This window comes from Netta rufina (genome assembly GCF_964035555.1).
Source record: "Netta rufina genome assembly, chromosome: 26".
Classification (NCBI taxonomy): Eukaryota; Metazoa; Chordata; class Aves; order Anseriformes; family Anatidae; genus Netta; species Netta rufina.
In genome coordinates this window covers 2,155,620-2,178,877 of record NC_140150.1, presented here as the reverse complement: position 1 = coordinate 2,178,877, position 23,258 = coordinate 2,155,620, and the positions used below count along the sequence as shown (strand labels likewise).

At 44.2% G+C, this 23,258-nt stretch overlaps 1 protein-coding gene across 1 annotated transcript; it reads right to left on the bottom strand.

Annotated features, from left to right (window-relative positions):
* Window positions 1-1,857: 1,857 nt before the first annotated feature.
* On the bottom strand, window positions 1,858-23,035 carry LRIG2 (leucine rich repeats and immunoglobulin like domains 2). The gene is made up of 18 exons (XM_084301812.1): window positions 22,805-23,035; window positions 19,571-19,642; window positions 19,023-19,097; window positions 18,404-18,538; window positions 17,735-17,878; window positions 17,468-17,611; window positions 16,621-16,764; window positions 16,237-16,380; window positions 13,555-13,635; window positions 12,683-12,754; window positions 12,477-12,545; window positions 10,906-11,069; window positions 9,526-9,846; window positions 8,337-8,618; window positions 7,281-7,730; window positions 6,650-6,799; window positions 5,202-5,483; window positions 1,858-4,894 (listed from the first exon to the last, which is right to left on the bottom strand). Exons 1-18 carry the CDS (start codon window positions 23,029-23,031, stop codon window positions 4,665-4,667), a joined length of 3,186 nt encoding a protein of 1,061 aa, XP_084157938.1. The 5' UTR covers window positions 23,032-23,035; the 3' UTR covers window positions 1,858-4,664.
* Between the last annotated feature and the right edge of the window lie 223 nt (window positions 23,036-23,258).

The window sequence follows — 23,258 nt, the reverse complement described above, 5'->3', positions numbered from 1 at the left end:
GCTGGGAGCACACACGGCCCACGAGCAACCCAAATGCATCGCATGCTGCCGCACAGAGCCGGGCAGGGACCCAAGGCAGGGCTGCCAGCAGCCAAGCCCCTGCCCAACAGCGTGCTCTGACAGCTGCCGGCAAGGCAAGGCAAGGCAGGAGCCTCCGCAGGGGCTGGCCGGCTCTCCTGGGAAAGCGGCGCCGAGAGCCGCATCTGGAGCTGCTCTCTGCCAAGCCGCTCCCCTGGGCAGCCCCTGGCTGCCACGGCCAGGGGAGAAAAGCCCTGAGCTGGAGGTTGCCACGTGCTGAGCTTCCAACAAGCGCGGCGTGCCAAGGAGGGCGGCTCAGTTCTGCTCGTTGGGCTGGGGTGAGCTCTAGATCCACGCTTCGTGGGCACAAACCTTGGGGGTCAGCAAGAAGAGAGGAGCAAGCAGCCACGGCTCAGTTAAACCTGGGAAAAACTGCAGTGCTGACAGCTGTGAACAGGCAGAATGGAGTGCAGGAACAGCGAACGTGCTTATCAGACATGGACTAGCAAAATACCAGTGGTAGAAATAGGGTAGGTTATTCAAAGGAACAATAATAAAAAACTTACGCAGGTTTTTAGGAAGGATGGTAGCTGGTAGGGTGGGAAGTAGTCGCCTCTCCTCCTGCAGCAGGTATCTGGGGACGTGCTGTCACTACCTCATTTATGCTCTTGGTCTGTTGCCAGAAAGAAAATCACTTTTGGCACTTGAAAGGATCCAAATAGCAGGACGGCAGTGCTATGAGCACAGAGATCGCTGAGTCTTCTCGCTCGGAGGCAACAGCCCTGCTGTTGTACCACATTTCCAGAAGTCTTTGTGCTTCCTAGTGGAAAACTGAAATAAGAACTATTTGGTAACAAAATCTACTTTTAATGAAGGCTCTAATTTTGAAAATAATCTGTGTCTAGGTGGGAGGCAGCCTGACAAGAAAAGCTGGCACCGTTCTCATCTCTCACAAGCAGCAGGTGCCTCAGGTAGCATATACAAGGCACCTGAACCAGGACTGCAAGCAATGAGTTTTCATGAAAACTGAAAACCTAGTAACAAATTCAGATCTCACCTTGCTGCAGAATTACTGGCGAACCTATTGAAATGCAACATTTTCCTTCCTGACTGCCACTCACCTTCAGTCGTTTCCTCCCTGCTTGCTCCGTGTGCTCCATGCCAGGCCTGCAGCAGTGCCCATCGCGGGCAGAATCAGCCAACAGCCCCATGCCCTGGCACAGCCGCTGAGAAAGGGCTGCAAGACCCCGTTCCTAATGCCAGCTACCACTTTGTTACCATGTGTGGAAGCTCCTTTGTGAGCCAGGGTAAATACCCGGTGCCCTTCCCATAATGAAAGGAAAGGATTGGTGTAATATTCATGTTAAGAAGACTGGAATCCTACCTGAAACTGCTTTTATGAGGCTTACTGTGTTTTCTTCCCTATAAAAATGAAATATCATTGAATAACCACACATTAATCTGCAAACTAACAGAAGTTACAGTGACAGCTCCATGTATACAGTATTTTATTGAATGAAGGTATATTACAATAGACAAACATATATTACACATGCTATACAAAATATACATTCTTATGTGAAAAAAATATAAATAGACACTAGGAAGTAGCAACAGGGAACAAGAGCATCTTTGCTCACGCTGAACCCCAGCTCCTGTACCGTTAGTACTTTGGCATTGATTGAGGACACCATTTACTGCAAACTGAACGGCCACTCTGCTCTTTGCGCCTCCTGGAGGAAAGGGTAAAGAAAAGACACCTGATTTTTTTCCTGCAAGTCTGCCAAGTAAGTTTTTCCACAATTAAGCACCGCAGCATGTTCACCTGTAAATAGCTGCATGCAACTGGTCCGTGTACTTTCACAGAAGTCAGTGCAGCTTCAGCTCCTAAACTCTTTCAAGAGCTAGGACTTCAGTTTGTTCTGGTGCAGACAGCATAATTTTAAAACCTTGTTCTGGGCTAAGCACATCTTAATGACCTAACACAAGTATGATCATACTGGGAAGTTGTGCCTTAAGTACACCTAAGGTTTTGGATGCCCCCCATGCAAATCAACAGTTATAATGAGACAGCTGAGAGATCTGCATTAGCTTAACCCCACAGAAGAGAAGGATGAAAGAAAACAAAAGGTAAGAAGCATTTGCCAAATGGTGATGGGAGACAAGGCAGCAGTGGAGGTGCTACTTTCTTGCTCGTGGGAAACCATGGCACTGCACGTGCTAAGAAGCAACTGTCACATCAGCCTCTGAATATCTGAGTAAAGCAGCAAGCAGCCCAAAAGGATGCGTCTTTGCTGCTGCTGTAGTTTCATGACCTGACCTTTCTCATCTGAATTTAAACTGAAAGTTCCTGCAACAGAAACAAGTTTGGATTGAAAATAACCACTCGGTCTTAAATGCTATCTGGGAAGGGAAAGCCTGGAGCAAATAAAAGCAGAAAGGAACAAACATCAAATTCTTCTTTTAGCATGTATGTTACGTGTAAGCCCTTAAAATATTTCAGATGGCAGAGGTCAAAAAGAATTTAACACACCTGTTTCTCCACTTTATCCAAAGGTCAAGGAAAATCAGATCCTCTTCCTACTAAAGCTGCTGGCTACCAAAGTCACTGTAGCTGTTTTCAAAACATGGTAAGAGCCATTAATAATAATTGCTCATTTGCATAGATCTGACTACTATTCATGCTCAAAGAGCTGTGGGAAAATAATCACTATTCCCAGTGCTTCCTCACTCTTTCACACAGCTAAACCACAGCCTCAGAAGGTTCAGCTGTGATTCTGCAAGACTGCATCTGATAATGCAGTCACACCCCCTTCTATTTAGGAATGGATCAACAGGAAGCCCTACATACTTCTCTTAGGCTTGTCCAAAAAGGCTTTTGTCTTTATAAAAATATACCTTGCAGCTGTTTTCACTCTAGTGCATATCCTATGGCTCCGAAAGATACAGCGATGACCAGGAAGAAAGCCCCCTGCTCTTCAAGCAAGGCTACACAGCGTAGCACAGAAGCGCTCCACCTCCAAATGCAAGACACTTGCTGAAAACCCACTGCTGCTGGGTCATATCTTTGTGTAGAGTATGTTAATATTTTCTGAGAAGAACTTTTCAGGAAGTCTTCAGAATGTTCCTCCTCCCAACTCTGTCAGGCATGCGCCACTAACAAGTGAAGTTTCTTTGCTTCCTCTGCTTCTCTCATCCAGTACTAGACTTTCAGTAGAGTGGTTCTCCCCCACGTTATTTCACTGCTCACCTGTGAAATACTTACACCTTTTTGCCACCCTGTGGTCTAGGGAACTATTACAGAGCTCAATATGGCCAGAATTTTGCCTGATCTTTTACAAAAGAAGAGGGCGCAAGTGTTTTAAAGGACACGTGCCTCTTGGCTGTGCAGAAGAAACAGAAAATCCACAGTATAGTTCACAGATAATTTACCCAATGCTTCTCCAATTTATCTAATGTTCTTCATCACATTATTCTTTTTAAAAGTTCATTTAACTGGCAGCTATGAAAAATACACATATACCTCTCTGCAACATACACAACACAAAAGCTTTTTAAAGATAAAAGCTTAGATAAACTTCTGAAATAAACCACTCAAAGCTCCCACCTTAAAGCTATTTTAAGAGATGAAAAGAAACATGTTGTGTACTATTTTTTTTTTGTTTGCTATTTACAAAGCTTCTGAGAAGTTGTATAGTACTGCCTGTAGTGTAGGCTAACGCCATTAATGCAGGGTCCATTGGGCTTTATGCTCTCCTAGAAAAGACAGGCAACCTAATATAGAAATTGAGAGACTCACTCACCACGTAGAAGTGTGCCAAACTTGGAATTCTGCTAATCTAATGAAATTGATCAGCTTGCAGTCAGGTCAGGCAAGCTTAATGCCTACAGAGTTGTATGTGACAATGAAATTCATCAGTATCACCGTTGCACCACATATCTATAGCAAATTCACTTCTTTCCAAAACGAAGAATTTGTTATCCCCCTCAGAAACAAGCTTTCAATACCACAAAAAAAAAAATATGGCTTGATATGCAGCTGTCAAGACTAACAGTATAATACATACTTTGGCATAATAAAAAATATATTTACATTACAGCCAACACATTTATATGCTTAGTGTATACAAAATATTTATAAATGCAAATTTATTTACAACTAGAGTCCATTATTCATAGGAGAAAACAAGCCCCAAAGTTAGACTGGTAAGAAACGCTTGCCAATAGTCTGAGGAACAAAAAGCTGGCCAAGAGTTTTATGCTTACAATTACTGGGGAATTCCATGAGGAGGCCCTGAACATTTGTTTTCGAGCAGACAATGTACTGTGAAATAGCTATGCATTCTTGAGAGCTTTTCAAAGCATGCACCAACACAAAGGCTGTCTCCAACACCAGAAGATCCATGTTTTAACACTGTTCTCGTGGATATCACTAATTGCCATGCGTACGTCCCACATTCCAGTACAGGTGAATCCAAGCAAAAAGGGCATGTGCCACCTCCTTCGAGGGAGTCTGTCTTGGTTTACTCAGCCTGTAATTGTAGGCACATGTACAAAAGCATCTTTGGCCTAGGGGTTAGTCCTGAGGTAGTAAATACAAAAAGTCGGTCGGTATGGATTTGCTTCCAAGACTTCATTTGAGTGTCTTACGTGGTTTCACTATAGTCATGAATGTTCCGTGTCCTATTAAAATCAAAGTTATGTTCACGTAACCTGTGGCAAGGTCGGGGTGAAGCAGCTTGCTCCCGGTCACTGTCAATAATGCCCTCGCTTCGAAGAGGTCGTGGGGTCTCACGGGCTGACTGCTGATGCAGGAAGTGTGAATGAGAGAGCGCTAGATCTTTGTTTACTCCCCATAAAGGAAGCTGAAAGGGTTCTGAGGAAGAAAAATTAGCAAATGAACAGGAGTGGGTTCATGAGAAGTACATGCAAGGGATCACATTTCACAGGCTTTAAGAGAGGAATTAAGAAATACCATCCTTAGTAACATCACCCCCTTCAACTCTTGGGTATTGGATGCAAACAGAGCTAGCTCTGAGAACAAGTGGTTAACAAACAGAGTGATTACTCCACAAACTATAGCGTTTGTAAAATTAGCTGTGAACCAACACTGAAAGGCAGCACAACAAGGGCTAGCAGTGTCAGGGAATACAAAACATCAGAAAGGAAAAGGATATGCTCACCATTAATATGCTGGGAAGAGATTTTCTTCTCACTTATTCTGTCGTGGTTGGTAAGGAAGACAGACATGTCCCTGTCTGCTAAAAGATTATCAAGAGTACTGGGTTCATGCTGGGTGCGTGCTGCATACGCTTCCTTAGGCATCTGCACCATGAGATTAGGGAGAGTTTGCTCCAGGGGGTCCTCTTCTGAGATGTAGGCATAGGGACAGTACTCGCGTGTCCTGGAGTAGATGTTTGCGTTGTCGTAGCAGTCTGAGCAGATCACCAACGGCACTGTACCACCTGGCAAACAGCAAGGAAAAACAAAATACTCTCAAAGCAATAAGGATGTTTAAATTCCATCGACTTCCACGTATTTAGGATAGTTTCATGATTAGGATGGCATTATAGCAGCACAGTTTGAAAGGCCTCTGTACAAAGGCAACACAATAACAGAGTATTCAGCTCCACTGTTTACCAAGGAAGTCACGTGAGAAATGCTCTGTTTGTCACCATCCCAATTCTCAATAGCACAGCCTTTCAGAAGCTGATTACAAAAAACCACAGGAGTGAAAGAATAATCTCATGTTTGCTTTCCTGTTTCAAGGGCAGAAGGGCTCCAGCAGGTCCAACCAGCTTAGGCACCAGGCTGAAACAGCACTGGAATCAAAGCTATCCACACAGGTCTGTGTGTTGAAAGGTTTCACCAAGGCACCCTGGGCTACACCTGTGCTCTGCTATGCTCTGGTCTCAGACTGGATGATAAAGTGGTGACTGAGACAAGTTGCTTCTCAGCTCCTTTCCTGGTACAGGCTCTAGAGACTGACTGGGCTGCAGATGAAGGGAATAAATCACGGGACGCAGGTGGAAAAACTTGTACTGAAGGATCACTTTTGGAAGCCAGGCTGTGTAAAGACTGAATGGCTCCTCAGCATTTATATGGTAAAACATCTCTAAAACACCTTTATTTCTTATTATTTTTAAGATGCCAAAGGAACATAGCATTATAAAAACCTACCTTGACATTTAACCTAGGAATTCTCTAATGGCATCCCTGTCTTGCTGGACAGATCACAAACCCTGAAGCAGAGAGCCTCTGGAGGAAAATGTACTAACTCTGGGAGTTGAAGGATGGCAGTCATGACATCTACACGCAAAGGCCCTGAGAGCAGAGCAGAAGTGAGCCCAGACATTGCTGAACCGAAGCTTAAACTATCTGCATGGAAAGCAGAAGCTTTGATCACAGAAAATAAACAAACACTGGAAGAGAAACAAAAGATGCCTCAGACTCAAAAGAGTCAATGGAAACTTTATGATCAACCTGAATTCTTCTCCAGGAAAAGTGAGGAGCTTTCTACTCTACTAGGGCATCCTTCTCTACTATCCTACATTGTGCAACACTGCTGCCAGCTATGAGGACTGGAGGCATCTTGCTGAGTGCAACTGATAGATGTGAGGACTTCGCTTACCATCTGTGCCTTTGTGCACGTAGCTACCGGCTGGAGGCATAAGCTGCTGATGGCTTCCTGCCTCTGAGGTACTGTAGCCTTCCTGAGGCTCCGACAGAGTTCCTTGGGAGGATAAATAACTGGGAATGTCTGCAGGTAGGTTCATCTCCTCTGCAAGGCAGAATTAACAGTGATGACATTCAGAGCTAAGTAGCATCAGCACTATTATGCACATCATCAGCAATATAATGCAGAACTTCAGCTCACATATGGTTCTCTCTACCTCAGTGATTAAAAATCCATATATCTAGTTCAAAACTAACAGGGACAGAATAGCTATTTACACACATTATTCCAGGTCTTGAAAACATTTAAGTTAACTCAAATATTGACTTTCAAATTAGTGTTTTCCCTCAATGCAGAACAAATCTAGTGTGTCAGGAATAAAACAGACTGCTGATACTTAAAAATAAAAGCCTAAGCTCGCCTCTTCCCTAACGGATGAAGGAATTTGAGCAAATCCCTGAATAGATTTTAGAAGGAAATCTTTAACGCTTTGATCTTATCCAGCTGTAACGAAACCAGAAATATCACCACTCTTCAGTGTTCTGGATTAAAAACATGTCTGAAGCACGCTGCTTTGGCACTTTACCTGTGTTAGTGATGCTATAATCCTCATTCTTCCTTCTCATGTGGTAGATCACAATAACCCATACCAGGGACGTTCCCACAACACAGCAAACCACAACGATAATCACAATGCCTACTGTTGCCCAGCCATCCTCCTCATGGACAATGCCACTCTGGGACGAATCGCAATTTGGGGAAGCCAGGACATTTAGGTAAATATGACCACGCTCGGTGCCCAGCGTGTTGGACATAATGCACGTGTACTTTCCAGCATCCTCTAACCCAGCATCCACGATGATGAGGAGTTGATTGGCTGCAGCAAAAAAATGCCGTTCTGTGACTGTCAGAGGCCCGTCATCTTTAGTCCAGTTGAGGCGAGGGGCAGGACTGCCACCAGCAATGCACTGCAGGACAGCAGTTTCACCTCGGGTTACTGTTCTGTCTTCTAGAGGCCTAATGAAGGAAGGAGTTTCTGTAGCAATAGAGGAGGGGAAAAAAAAAGTAAGATAACTTCACTATGCAAGCACCCCCGTGTCACCACGGTGTATTCCATGAGATTTTAAGTCTGACTTTACAGCCTGAACATAAACATAAGCAACAAAATAGAGGATTCAGGAAATCCTGTGACGTCAGTTATTCTATGGATCACTGCAACAAATGCAAGTACAGCAAACATCCTGAAGATTACGCTAGCCTCATTCTGCTTTATGTATTCCAGTTCTAAATTTGCCTATGACCATAATGTTAAGTGTCTCCAAAGAAGACTGCACTCTAGAAGGAACTGTCCTTCCATTATTACTCAGCATGTTTCATGCTGCCTGTGACTAGATTTGTTCCAGTACAACGAAAATTCTCATTTACATTGCTGGGCTGAGGTATCTCCCTCAATTCTCTCCTGCAAAGATCACACTAACTTCACTGGTCAGCACTGAAGCTTAGCTTCTAAAAAGCTTCGCTGTTCAGAAGTCCTGAGTGCAGCATTCAAATGCCCTCAAAGCCCTCCAAAGCAGTTCAGAGACGCTGTTCCAAAGGCAGAAGTGAAATGATCCATGCCAGCAGAGATAAGCACATCACTTACCTAACACAGTCAGCGTGGCATTTGCTGACAAACCGCCTGCAGTGTTTTGTGCCATGCAGCTATAGATACCCATGTCTTCTATTTTTACATTTGCAATAAAGAACACATCATCCTCGGGCATGACGTGCATTCTCCTCTCTCGTGCAGCAGGGAAGTCTGTGCCACCATCTTTCTGCCAGGAGATCTGAGGAGTAGGGTGGCCCTCTGCAGCACACTCCAGCCGAGCCATAGCCCCAGTACGGATAGTAAGATCCATGGGGGTTTTCAGGAAGGAAGGCAGCTCTGGATCAAAGGGGATACTAAGGCTTTAGTATTTTCAGAAACAGGAAAAAAGCAGCAAAAGCACAGGATATCTGAAAACACACAAATCTGGAACACCTGTAGCTCTCCCTGGTTAAGGCAGATTATTAACAGCTGCACAAATGTTAGAAGTGGTCACTTCTAAGAGCCTATCCTTCAAATTTAAATGCAACACCTACACTGTTCATTTAAGATGATCTGAACAATAGCATTTCTCATGGGGAAAACACAGGGGAAAGCTTTAGCCTTCATGAGCCCTTTGTCACACTTTCTCTTCCCTGGTAATAAGGAAAGCAAACTTCCATCTCCACAGCTGCATGTTTTATACAAGCAAAAGCAACACATGCACTCCAACACAATGGGGATCAGTGGTCTACTGACTGATAAAAACAGTGCCTTCTCAACTCCCTTCTCTGAAGTTAAATAGGGATCCTCTGTTACAGCCAAAAAAAGGGACTTCATAATTTGATTTTCCAGTTTATTTCCAGTCCCACAACTTACTTTTAGTTGAATCTTCCCTAGCTTTACAAACACTCAGGGAAGGTGCTTAGTTATGAAGAGACAGCAGAGGGAGCTTTTAGTTTAAGAGAGTTCTACCTTCATTCAGCTAGATGAACAATTCAGTTCTAGTGAAAGCATGGGAGATACCAGCCCCTTTTCAAAAGTGAACAGAAGGCCTTTCACAGCCAGTTTCACTTATCTGCTTTATAAAGAGATGTTTGATGCATTGAATTACAAGTGAGACATTATCGCAAGGCTATTTTGAGCCAGCTCTAGCTGAGAATTAAGGAAATCTATTGGGTTTTATAAATCAAAATGAAAACATGAAAAACAGACTCGTTACACTTCAGGTTAAACATATTTCTTCTTTGTTACTGTTATTGCTTACCATTAACGGTCAGCTTGGCTTTGTTGGAATAGTTGGAGCCAAAGTGATTGGTAACAATGCACTGATACCTTCCTTCGTCAGTGAAGTTCACATTGAAAAGATGCAGGACAGTGGTGTATTCAACCACCTCACCACTTTGCTGCTGATACCTGGCAAAATTCTCAACCTCTGCATCATACAAGACTTCGCTGTCCTTACGCCAGGCTGTGGACATGGGTGAATCACTGCTGCTCACAGCAGTGCAAGTCAGAGTCACATTCATGCCTCGCAGAGCAATCGTGGTCTCAGGATGTACTCTTATCTGCGGTTTAGGGAAGTTATCTGAAAAGAAAAGCACCAATATTAGCTACTTTGCTCTCCAACATGCAATCAGTATTGCGGGAAAACTCACTGAAAAGACAATGTAAGCAGAATGAAACCTGTAGGAACAATATGTGCACCCCAAGCAGGACATCTATGTTATTTCCATATTTTCAAGCTAGAAAAAGGATTAGAACCACAGGCAGAAGTACAGGCAAAGCACTGAGGTCAATACAGAAGCATGATCTTGAACAGCACCCTGCAATTTCTACAACTGTCTAGAACTTGCTCTATTTAGATTACAAACAAAGACCACGCTTGGCTGAAGAACTAGGTTATTTTATAAAAGACTGAAGACTTACTTTCAGAGAGTTTATATATCTTGAAGAGTCTTTAAGTTATACAAATAAAGAATAGCAAGCTAGCAGTTTGCACTGTCTTATCACACTGAAGTTATTTCAATACCTATTATTTCATCAAAGGCATTCTCACAGGTACACAATGTTCAGTGTCAGGCACAATGGTGGTAACGTTCGTATAGGGAAGTTGATGACTGTGCCTACATGATGGTATTGTAGCCTTTGCCACCAAAAGAATGAAAGAATTATGCAAACACAAGTAACTGTTGTTAAACCGTTCATCTGGAAAACAGAACACCAGACTATTTCCAGGCCTGCCACAGACTTCACACGTGATTCTGTGCGAAGAGTCTCTCAGTTTTCCATCTTCACAGTTTTGTTACAGAAATAGATATATTTGAAACCGTGGTGGCACAGAGACAGGTGAATGTTAGAGATACGGAGCACCAGAAAATATACCAGAGTATTAAATATCCTCGCCTTGCTGGTAGGGACAAGAACAAATAAGAAAGTGCTAAATAGCCCGTATAAAGAGAAAGACATTTATAGTCAGGAAGAATGGAAACATGATCAGTTCTTAACAGTAATCTAAATGAAAACCAATGCAGTCTTACAGAATTAAAGACCAAGCACCTCCAGCTGTGTTACAACTGGGTTTCAGAAAGGTACCTGCACAGATTTGTGTTATGTTTTGATATCAAAATTAATTTAAAATACAAACCACAGACAAAGTCATCAGGGTCCACACTGAGAAGGCTTTGTCCTGCTAACCATTCAGGATGAGCACAGCTAACGTTTACAGCCTGCTGTAAGTGACTGTCAGTGAGCCACTGCGGCAGCCATTTCAACTGGCAATCACAAAGCAAGCTGCTGGTGTTCAAAAGCCTGCAGAAACAAAGCAAAATGAAAGTGCGATGACAGTTTAAGTATTTCGCAGTCCTACATGTGATTTCACCACGCAAAACAACTTTAATGTGTATATTTCCAGGAATTACAAGATTCACAGTATTCTTTTATGCCCATGGGTGTTTACTATACCATGTTATATATGCTATAAACAGTCCAGGAAAAAAGAATCTTTCTACTATCAGTATTAAAACCTTACATTTCTTTTTAATTGTAAGGAAATTAGCCTTGGATCTGCAGCTTGTAAGTATGTATGTATGGTCTCTCTTTAAAGCAAATAAAAAAACATAATACTGCAGAGCAACTCTGTATCTCAAACTAGACGCATTATGAAGTGAGTGTAAGTCTCAATATTTGTTTTCATGCCAGCTAATAAATATTTAAGAATTAAAGTGATTTGTTTTACAGAAGCATCTGCTGCAGATTGTTTTCTTCTCTGCTCCACAAGAAAATTGAGGAACAATGACTGGTCAACTTTTTCCTCACTGTGTGCTTTCAAAGTTTCTTAAATATTATATGTGAACATAATTGATTGGAGAGAAAGAACAGTATTGTAACAGAAAATTATCTTCCACTCAGATGAATCTGATAGATCTGCAGTGAGAATAGAGGCACACAAGCCAGAGTTCCAACCTGCTGTTTGCCCATACATAGCAGTGATTTCTCACTTTTAAGATACATAAGAATATGCAATCGAAGTCTCGTCTTTAACACCTAGAATGTGTCTCATCGCCTTCCTCCTCAAACTGTCAGACCTTGCAGACTAACCGTCCATATGGCCAAGATTATCTAACTGGATAACAGTTTTAAAACAGATTATATGATATTCAGAGACTTTATCTCATAGAGATGACTGTGTTACACTAGGATTAGTCTTGGGTGTGAAGGTCACTTCAAATAATACTTTACATGTCTGAAGATCACAAGTCTCTAACAGCTTAAGCATCAGATGAGCAACTAAAAGAATGTTGTCGAGTTTTGATTTTTAAGGCCCTTCCCTAGGCAAAAAAAGGGAACAATGAAAACATAGGGTTTGTTAAACCCCCTGAAAGACTCTTGATGAATCATTTATGTTGTCTAAATACTAGTGTGTTCCAAGTTTGCAGCAAAATTCTAAGATACAAGAACTTATGGTTCACTACTGCAAGAAAAAAATCATTTTTCTACTAAATTGCAACTAAGGAAATGGATGTTTAGATTTTTATCAAACCTTAAACCAAGCCAAGTATACTGCCAATACCTTTTAGTTGATAATTAGTTTTGTTTTACATATTTCAGGATGAAAATGGGATGCACTTCGGTCAATTTCAGCTAATCCTGCAACAGCTGAAGGATTCTTAACACGGTAAGAATTATACAGAATCTGTAAAGAACTGTCAAACTTACAGCTCCTTCAATTGAGCCTGTGCAAACGCATTTTCTTGGATGGACATCACTGCGTTGTTGCTTAAATCTCTGCAAGTTAAACAAAGAACAATAATGTAAATGTAACTTCATAGTCTACCTTCAGTTAAATTCTTGAAAATTTGAGGGAGAATACAAGGCTGAAGTTGATAAACAACTAGGAGTTCTACACAAAGCAGAGTACTTACAGATGTTCAAGTCTTTCAAGACCGGAGAATGCTTTCTTCATAATTGATTTAATCTGGTTTCCTTGCAAGATTCTGAAAGACAAGCACCCCCCAAGCCCAAAAAGCAGCTTGAATGTCAGTATGAGCTCATAAGTAAGACATAAAAGAAGTTTCTCTAGGATGTTTAACTAAAGTTTTCTTCTTTCTAGAAGAGAAGAATGACTGAATACCATTTTCTGAGCTTGAAGGCTCATCTAATTTTCTTATAGTGTTTCTTTTCTATCCTTAACTTTGAGATCTGGGTCTGAGATGGGCTCTGAAGATCATTCAAGCCAGCAGAATGAAAAAATGATAAACAGAACTTGGGAGCAGAACAATAATATCCTAATACGAATCTGCCACAACCACATTAGTTCCTGAGACTGCACACTCCTACTATTTGTTATAAGCATTGTCTGTAGTTGCACAGGATTGCACAGCTCCCTGCAAAGCACACAGCACCAGATGCAAAGTGCATAGCCAAAGTACTGAAAAGGTGCTAAATCAGTGTTGTCTCATATTTGGACAACCCCCTCCCCTCAAGAAACTAACTTTTACCAAACTAAAACAAACAAAAGTAACAGTCACCATACAACAAGACCATGCCATTCTAATAATAAATGCAGTCAAATATTCTTGCTTAATTTCTTCAGTATGGTCCCATAAAATGATCCAGATCCATGGAACCCAAACCTCTGAAGGTCACAGCACGAAAGGGGAAATACACTGACTACAGCTGCCAATTAGAAAGTCTTTCTGCCTCATATCATTGATTTCACAATTATTATTTTGCATTTTCGCTCTGTTCTGCTTGCCTGAGAAGCACTGTCATTGCAACGTTTTGTAATACGTACAGTTTATCCAGCCTGCTGAGTCCTGCAAATGCTTCATTTGCATCTTCTATGGCCCATGAGATCTCATTGTTCCTCAAGTCCCTGCAGGAGCAGAAGAGCCTGATTACAAACCTTGCAACATCACTGTGACCACTGCTTGTACTTAGCTAAGGAAGAGAACTGACTGTTACTTGTGCCTGGAAATGGTGTTCTGGGGCAGGCATCACAACTCATATAGAACCATGTTTGTCAGAGGGTGACTATTGCATTTCAGAGATGCAAGGGAAAACAGGATTGTTGGAGATCAGTGCCTCAGACAGAACCACAAACAAATCCTGAAGTACAAATTCTTGATGTGGTATTGAAGGACAGACCCAGTCTGACTCGCAATTGCCATGTGATGGGCTGTTTACCAGAAGCTGGGAGAGGCTCCTGAAGTCGGTTCATGTAAGTGAATTAACCAATACACCACCAGCATTAATCTTCCCGAGTAACAGGCTTATAATGGCATTAGCATATTAAGAGATTACACACAGGTTATAGCGCAAGGCTGCCAAGCACAATGTAGTAGATTTTCAGCATGAAGTTGATATTCTGCTCACAGATCTTGTTAGCAGCTAATGGGATTTCTGTTTGACCTCTGCACAGCTCTTCTGCCCCTCACACAGAACAGCGGCCTGAGCAGAAAAAGCAATATAGCAGCACTGTTTGTAGAGAATTACACGCTTGTTAGAGAGAAGGTGAAATAAATCCAATAGTATTTTTAGCTGGAATGGCATGGATTGAGCAAAGAGTTTCTGATAAAGCCAGTTTTCATCTGTCCTAATACAACCACACACAGAATTGCAGATTGTTGTGTGTTTAGAGGTACACTGATGGAAAGTAGTCCCTGCTGCGCTTTATCAGATATTATATGGATCAGCTCGATGAAGTTTCTGAAGAAGTTATGACACAGAAAGCTAACTACCTATACACGTGTACGTGTCATCTCATGGAAACGCTTCTTTCCTTCTGCTAGTGGTAGAAACACGCAGCATCTACTTGTCCTTGCGTGAGATTGTAAAAGGTGTAGATTACTATTCTGGGAGAGACTGGGATCAACCTCCGGGATGTTGTCAGTGGTAACACGTTGTCTTATTTGTCTTACTTTGAAAGACAGAAGGCTTGTTTTTGATACCTTGGAGGAGACACTTCCACAATACATGTACTTTAAAGATTAGGACAAAAAGAAAAGAGTGCTTGTAATTCCACAATTCAGGTATTGCAAGGATTGGAATACAGCCCTGAAGCTTGCTCACGTTAAGATTTTTCCTCTTTGAGAAGTATTTCAGTTTAATGTACTGGACATTGGAATCATCTACTGAGAAAAATGACCAGATGAGTAACATGCCTAATTTGTTTCCTAGTTGCTTGTTCTTGTGATTTAAAAGTAGTTTCTGTAATTCTCTCCAGGTCTGCTTCAGAGTTTTAGATTGTGAATGCATGAGTGGTATCAGTGGCAAGCTAAAATATTGAAAAGTAATGAATGTTTTAGAATTTAGAACTTCAGATCTTCAGTGTTATTCTTTGATACACCTTCCATCTTACTTTGCTCTTATTACCTTGTGGTTTATATACAGTTTTTACAGTTTGTTCTAGGTTATTAAGGCTACCTTGCAGAATAGTGACAGGAGCTGAACCTACAGAGAAATATTTATGTCAGCCTTAGCACTGAAACAAATCGTATACAAGCAACAATGGAGGTAAGCCGACAGCACCACAGTATCTAGTTTGTAGTATTTTTACACTCCGCTACTCCAACCACTTAGCAAAACGAGTGAGCAACCCAAAAGAAAAGCCCCTCATTGTGTGTGCTGAGGAGCTGGCTCCTTATGCTTGGCTGGGCACGAATGCTTGGAGCTTTGTTTGTCACCACAGCCCTGTCCCGCACATTCCAGCCCTGAAGCAAATGGCCAGCTTTTCAGCTGTTTATAGCCCCTCAGGAGCCCAGGAAAACCTATTAATTAATCCGCTCTTGTTCTTTTTTCATTCTACTCTAGATCTAAGAAATTAGTTTTAATTATTCCATTAAAAGGTTGCATTAAGGCTAACAGAATATGACTGCTTACATAGGTCTGATAAGTTTGCTTATTTAAGCATTTATTTAATGAACTGACACAGGGGCTATAAACTTACACTCCTTTCTCAGCTACCATTGTTTAGGATGATTACAAGTTTTCAGATCCACTTGGGAAGTGTTTTTATTATTATTAAAAGTCAGCATTGAGTTTTATAAAAAAAATATTGAACAGCTACAGCTGGTAACAGCAGTCCTGACAAAAGCAGAGCTGTGCCTCAGATGGCAAGTAATCCTACTCCTCTCCTACACCCTGCCTGACTTCAGCTCACACGCAGGGTGGGCTAAACAGCACCTTCTGTGACTGTGCAGGATTCACCATGTGGTTTCATAGTTATCCAGCCTTAAGAAAACCACCTGGAATAGAGAGAGGTCCAGACTGGCAGTCCTACAAGCTGCCTATCCACAGCTGCTCAGAACTGGTACGAGACGTAGCCGAGTGCTTAAGGTCATCACACCGCTTCTCATCAGCACACTAAACCAGGATTCTGTTATCTCAGCATACCGAGTACCACATTCATCATCATTACTTCCAGAAGTGTTGCTGAATTAAATTGAGATTCTAGCTAGAGGTTTTCAGTACTTACAAGATCTGCAGATTTGTCAGACCTCTGAACACACCATCAGCAATGTGACTAATGCGATTGTCACCCAGGTTTAGTTTCTCCAATAAACCAAGTCCCACGAAGGCAGATTCCTTGAGGCGAGTTAGCTGGTTGTACGACAAGTCTCTGAAAATATTGAGCAAGACAAGTGGGGGGATTAATTAGGAAGATACTATCGAACTTGATTAACTATGGAATCTCGATAAATTTCTAGTAGAACACAAAAAAAAGTAAAACACACAACATCACCATGGGCCTAACAAAGAAATTGAGTACTTCCTTCAGTAACTCACCCTTGCTGTGTACTATCCAATACATTACTTGCAACATTACAAAATCCCCACTGAAAAGCAGCCCAGAACTTACAGCTCTGAAAGTCTTTGGCAGAACTCCCACGCATCTGGACTGATCCTGCTAATGGCATTCTGGCTAACTTGGAGTTGTTGCAATGTCCGCAGACCATACAGCCAGCCCTTGTTTATTTCTGTTAAGTTATTATGTTCCAGTTCTCTAAGGAAAAGAGATGGAAAAGCATTTGCAAAACAGGTAATAAATGAAAACACATTTACAAAGTTTTACCTAGTGGATGTTGAAATGATTTACTAACATTAAGCCTTACGGAACTTGAAATTCATGATTATACTCGTTCCATGGAAACCAAGAGTGAACAAAAGTACACAAAAAATCCAGCAGCAGAAGTGAAATTGCAGTCTGTCCTAAAAGATGACTTTTTTTTTTTTAAAAAAAAAAAAAAGCCTTTTGCTAATGTTGCATTGCATACCCTTGTGCTATGTCAAAACATTACCTAACAAAGAACCACCCCATGTTACAGAGAACACAAATGCTTTCTTGCAAAGCAAGAAGTGCTGAGTTTTGACTACTCCTGCATTTGCTATCCCACTGGTACTAAAGTGGAGAAGCGATTCAACTAAGCACGCTAAAATCAGAAAATTGACAAATATTCACAAGTACACAAAAAAAAGCTATCGACAGTGACAAAGCATTCTTGATCACTAAGTGGAAAGAAGGCGGAGAGACACAGTATCTTTACACCTCTAAAGGAACCAGATATGATATCAACGTAATGCGAAAATGCAGATCTATAAACTCTCATCTTGTGACACTCATCAATATTTCAGCACAGAGTCAGTGTGAGGGTAGCAATACAGGACTGAACCCTACACAAAGAAATCCCAGGACTGGGTATACTCACAATTCTTCTATGTTATTCAGGCCAAAGAATGCTCCATCCATGAGTCTGCTAATCCCATTGCGTTGCATTTTTAAAGATTTTAGGGACTCCAGTCCTTGGAATGTAAGGCTTTCCACTATTTTAATCCTGTTCCTCTTCAGTTCCCTTATATAAAGATGTTAGAAAAATGTTAAGATGTATTTAATAAGCAACATTTTGTGACCGTCAAGAACACGTACTGAGATAGTGTAAACACCATCTTTTTAACCTTTCAAGACCACTACTTACAGGAACTGCACATGAGGCAATTTGAAGATCTTTGGTGGAATCACACTAATCCTGTTTCTGTTCAGCTTTACCACTATTAGAGAGCTCGATAAATTATCAAGACAGCCTGCTTCTAGTGTAGTTATTCTGTTGTTACTCAGATTCCTACAAAAGAAGAGGAGAAAGGCATTTTAGAATGTGCAATATTTTATGAACAAAACTGCACAAGCATGTTGGAGCAACCACTTATCACTAGAACTCAAGTTCATTGTGATGTCACATCAGAAATCTGAGTTCTAGCATACCAGAAAGCTGTATCATTTTTTTCCCCAAAATAATCCATGGTAGGAGCTGATTTTGACTGCATGCCATGCTTCAGTTAGCCATGGTTAAGACAATGTCAACAGGAATCTACACAAGATGAGCTGAAATCATTCCACGTCCCTGCGGGCTGAAGTGCCAGCACTTTGGTAACAGCAGTTATTGTTTCCCATGCTACCAGAGGAAAAAGCAATACGGATTGCTATGAAAAGTATTTAATTTCAAGCACATTTGTAGCTACATTGAGTGCTCCTAGCAGTTCAAAGCCACACAAGGCGGCCTGCACTAAAACAGTAACTTAGAGTAGATGAGGAATTCAACAACGTTGAGGAAACAGGAGCCCAGGCATGGCAGACCGCTCATACTTACAGGTACTTTAGTTGCATCCGTGGAAAAGAAGCAGCTTTAATTTCTGAAATGAGATTAGAACTCAGGTCTAGATTTTCCAATGAAAGGTAAACTTGGAGCTGCTCAGCATTTATTTCTGGAATGGTATTGTGTACCCTGAAAAACATAAGCAACAGAGCTGGTTACCATCACATCCCATCCTGCCCACTGCGTGGCTTTACAGCTACAGGATTCTGTCTACCAACATCACCAGTGAGTCTCTTACATTGGAAATGTAGCACGCACTGCAGAACATTAATTCTTAAAGCAGCACTGAAAATCCAAGACCGATCCGCCGCCCTGACATAGAAATAGATTCAAGTTCTGGGGACTGTAACAGGGCTGTATCTCATGGGAACTGTCAGTGCCAGACTGAATCCCTTCCCTTCAAAGCTGCCCGTCTTGGTGGACTGCATTTTGTTGGTAATTTAGGGTGACTTGATTGTCTAACTGATTTGTATTTCTTTAAAGAGTGCTTACATATTCCCTACAGCACTTTAGAGGAGTAGCATTTCAGACAAAACAAATGCTTTCCTACAACTCGATAGCAAAATCCTCACTTTTGTTAAAACAAGAACAATGCACACAAGCTGCTACTTACAATGAGAGCAGAGTTATGTTTGAAGTTGTTTCTCCAAAATAAGGAATTTCACTTAGCTCATTGTAATTCATTTTCCTTAAAGAAAAGTTAAAAAAAAAAAAATCTTTACTGACACCTCAGAGAAAAGCCCTTCTATATACAGCAGAAAACTCGTATCACAAGACATTTAACAATTTAATGTTAATATTAGTCGTTAACAAAACTGGTTAAGAGCTTAAATCCTAATAACTTCAAAAATGTAACAGTGAAGCACACAAGTTCTTACCATTTTTAACAGTTACTATTCCTTCTCTTTAACTTCAGACCGGCCATAGCGAAAACAAACAGCTCATTTCTTTTTAACATATTGGCCTGCTAAACTTTTACGAAAAAGCATTCTGCACACAAAACACCAGTTTTCCATACAATTTGCTGCCAGCAAAGCATCCATTTTTAATTAACCAGCATTAAATATTTCTGCACGTCAGACCAGACTTCTAGATATGCAATGAAATGCGCTCATTAGAATCACGGAGGAAACCTTCAGCTTATCATAAAAAGCAACTTACACTTCTTGCAGCGTGCGAACGGATAAATCGATGCTCCAGTTGGATGACAGCAGATGATTATGGCTTAAATCCCTAGAGAAAAAAGAGGAGTTATTCGAGATGGCACTCCGTTCTGCAAAACAAACTAGGCTTTTTGACGCCTCTCTGGCACTAGCCCAGCACAGAGATGAGTCGCAGACACTTGTGCCGACAGCCCCAGCATCTCTGCTTGCTGGACGAGGCCAACGCTGAGAGCAGGCGTGCAACACGCTGCCGGTACCCTCGCCGCAGGGAGCACAGCGCGCATGCACCTGACCCCTGCCCAATAATTCGGGGAGCCCACCGGGGGCAGCGAGCTGTGCCTGTCCATGGGCATGACACCATGGACACACCATTTCCAATTCTGCCCCCACGCACAGGGTCGCAGCGAGCCGTTTCCAGCAACAGCTGCTCACCTCCTGGTTAATTCCTCCCCATGGGCTCGCACCGCAGCTGGTTTTAACTCCATCAGCCAGGGCTGGCACAGGAGGCGGTCACCCTTTAGGAGCAGAACTACCACTACTAAAAACACTAAAACATAACCTGCCACCATCAGTTTTCCTGCTGGTGAGCACGCTCAGTGCCAGCACCACGGGCACATCCTGCGCTCTGGACCCAGGGACAGCTCCAGCTACACCGAGAGCCGGCCGTGAGGCTCTCCAGGAAGGATATGGGGTGAAGACAGAGCTGGCAATGCCCCTGCTGAGGAGGGGGACCCAGAATGGGTTGAGCCCTCGCTGGGCACAGCAAGGATCCGCAGGGTCGGTCAGCAGCATGTGCAGGGCACGGGATGGCCTCGCACTGGGCAGCCCACTGGGGGCTGGGGGCAGTTCTGGCAGGGAGTTACTAAAACCTTGGGAAATGGTGAGAAATCTCTCCACTGCACTCAGCACTGGCTTAAGTAGCACAGCAATAGTCTGACGTTCAAGGTAATCCCTGGCTTTAGCTTTAAAAAGGTAACGATTTTGAAGTCCTGTTGTGTGTATTTGCTCAAGATTTGCCATTTGTAATAAAGAAACGGTGACATAAAAGCCAGAATTCAGTTACAAATGACAAAAAGAAACCACATTTTAATTCCCACGGGGTTTAATTGGGCCATTATGGTAATGCAGCAACCTGTTCTTCTAAGACAGCTTTTCAGCGTGCCAGTTATTTCCCCGTGAGGCCGCTGACTGATGCCATCCCCAGAGAAACGCACCCGTTCTGCCCTGCAGCACACACACACCCCATCGTGGACAGGATCCGAGAGATGCCCAACTGTACCCCAAAAGATCTCAGCTAATACAAGCCGGAAAGTCAGCAGGCCACGTGAATGCTTTCTTTTCTTCCACAACCACCCCTAACGCCCTGGTCAATGGGTCTGCCAGCAACCAGGAACCCTGCCAGAGGCCTTAACGACAACCCAGAGATGAGGATTTTGATTTGGAGCACCCAGGAGAAGCATGCCCCAAGTACTAACCACGTTGGGACTACACCACCGTTTTTGTCAGGTCCCCTTTCAAGAAGTTCTGCACAGAGCTCATACCTAAAGCAGCTCGGGCATTATTTATATCTAGTTACTGATGCTTTCCTTTTCAAAGTAGGATGGATGGCTAAATACTATCTGAAAAACATTGAATGATCGATCTATAAACATACAAATCAGACATCCACATGGCTACGTTTCTGGCTTTCACACACAGAACCAAATTCCCATGTCCTGAAGCAGCAGGACACCAGAGCAGCCCTGTTATTCTACAAGCACTCGGGCCTTTACTGCAGGGCCCACCTTACAGAGGACATACAGCAAACGTGCAGAACTCGTGTTTCAGAGACTCAGCTGGTATCGCATCTAAAATCACCTAAACATTCATTTTGAGCTGAACTGGTGGTAAATCAGCTGCAAGCAGCTCAAGAGTTATGGAAAACAAGAACTTTCAGTCCATAAAGTTAGGTGAAACGAGAACTGAGGGGGAAAAGCCCATCAGGGACTTTTTCATGTGAGGAAAAAAAAATAAAAGGCTTTGATTAATTTTAAACAGCTTTTATGCATTACGGCTCATTTAGAGTCAGAACTGCTAGAGCTGTCTTAGGGAAGAAAAAATTCCCCCCCCACATGCTTCGTGTGCCAAAATCCTGGAAGCCACAACAGAGAATATACACTTAATTATTGTTTGCAGCATATGGCAGATTGCATAACTTAGCACAGCGCCAACACCACTTCTTCCCAGCGCAGCCTGCGCCAAGCAGTTTGCAGCACACCCTCTGTTGGCCTGCAGAAAGACGCGAGCCCTTCGAAGCTTGAAAGCTCGCTCCCAAACACAACAGATATCGCTTTGCTCATCAGCCACCTGATGAACCCCCAGCTCACCTTTCCAGGCCCTGACAAGCACTAAGATATCCTCCTACCTTTCTAAAGGTGAAATATTTTAAGAGACGAGTTAACTGCATGTCTGTGCTGAGCTCTACATCTCCTCTTCGATGTTTCTGATTGATTATCGTATGGGGAAAGAAGAGAGCTACAAAACCAGCACACGGCAGTGCAGTGACAAACTTCCTTATGCACACCCAGCTTTTGGCATAGCTCAGACTCCTCAAGTCCTGCCAAAAGGGACCCCTGGAGCCAGCTGCACGCACTCTGCTCTGCCAGGCCCGCTTTATGCTGCCTGCAGCCCCGTCCCCCCGGCCGTGCTGGGGACAGCTCTGGCCTAGGAACCTCGCTGGCTCCAGGAGGGCCCGGGAACTCCCGTGAGCAGCGGGGATTTATCCCCCCCCAGGGGACAAACGGCTCGGGCAGTGCTGAGTAACGGCCGGGGGCGCCCTGCCTGGGCCCTGGGGGCTGTGCTCAGGTACCCGTGGCCCTAACCCAGGGCTGCCAACCCCAACCCCAACCCCAACCCCTCGGCTCCGAAGCAGCAGCAGCGGCGGCACGGCCCGGGGAGGAGGGGGTGGCCCGCAGGGATCCCAGTGGGAAGCGAGGCCCAGGCCGAGGCGCCGCCGGGAGGGACTGCGGCCTGCAGCAGGCCCAGGAAGGAGGGGGGGTGAACGGGGACACCGAGCCCCGCCGCGGGCAGAGCCGTGCCCGGGGCCCCGCCCGCTGCCCCGGGAGGCGGCCGCAGGCCCGTTAGGCCCAGCCCGGCCTCACCGCACCACCGCAGGGCCCCGACCGGTGCCGCCCAGCCCAGCCCAGCCCAGCCCGGCCCGGCCCGGCCCGGCCCCGCCGCCCCCCGGACTCACAGCGCGGTGGTGCCGGCGGGCAGCGGCGGGATCCTGCGCGGGCCGGGCCCGGCGGGCAGGCGGTGGCGGCTGCAGTCCAGCAGGCCGCGGCGGCAGGAGCAGGGCGTGGAGCAGGGCTCGGAGGCGGCAGCGGCGGCCCCCAGCGCGCACAGCGCCGCCAGCAGCAGGGGCAGGGCCCGCGGCAGCGCCCCGCGGGGGGGCCCCGCGCCCGGCCCCGCGCCCCGCATCCCCCGGCACGGCGCGGCCCGGCCCGCACCGCGCCCGCCCACCCACCGACTGCGTCACCGCGCAGCGCGCCGGGGGGGTGGGACCGGCGTGAGTGGGCGTGGTCAACGGAGGGGGCGTGGTCGAGCGGAAGGGGGCGTGGTTACGGGGCGCCGCCGAGCGGGGCGGTGCCGCGGGAACCGGGAGGGGGCGGGGCCGGGGGTGGGGCCGCTCGGAGCCCGGTGTGGCC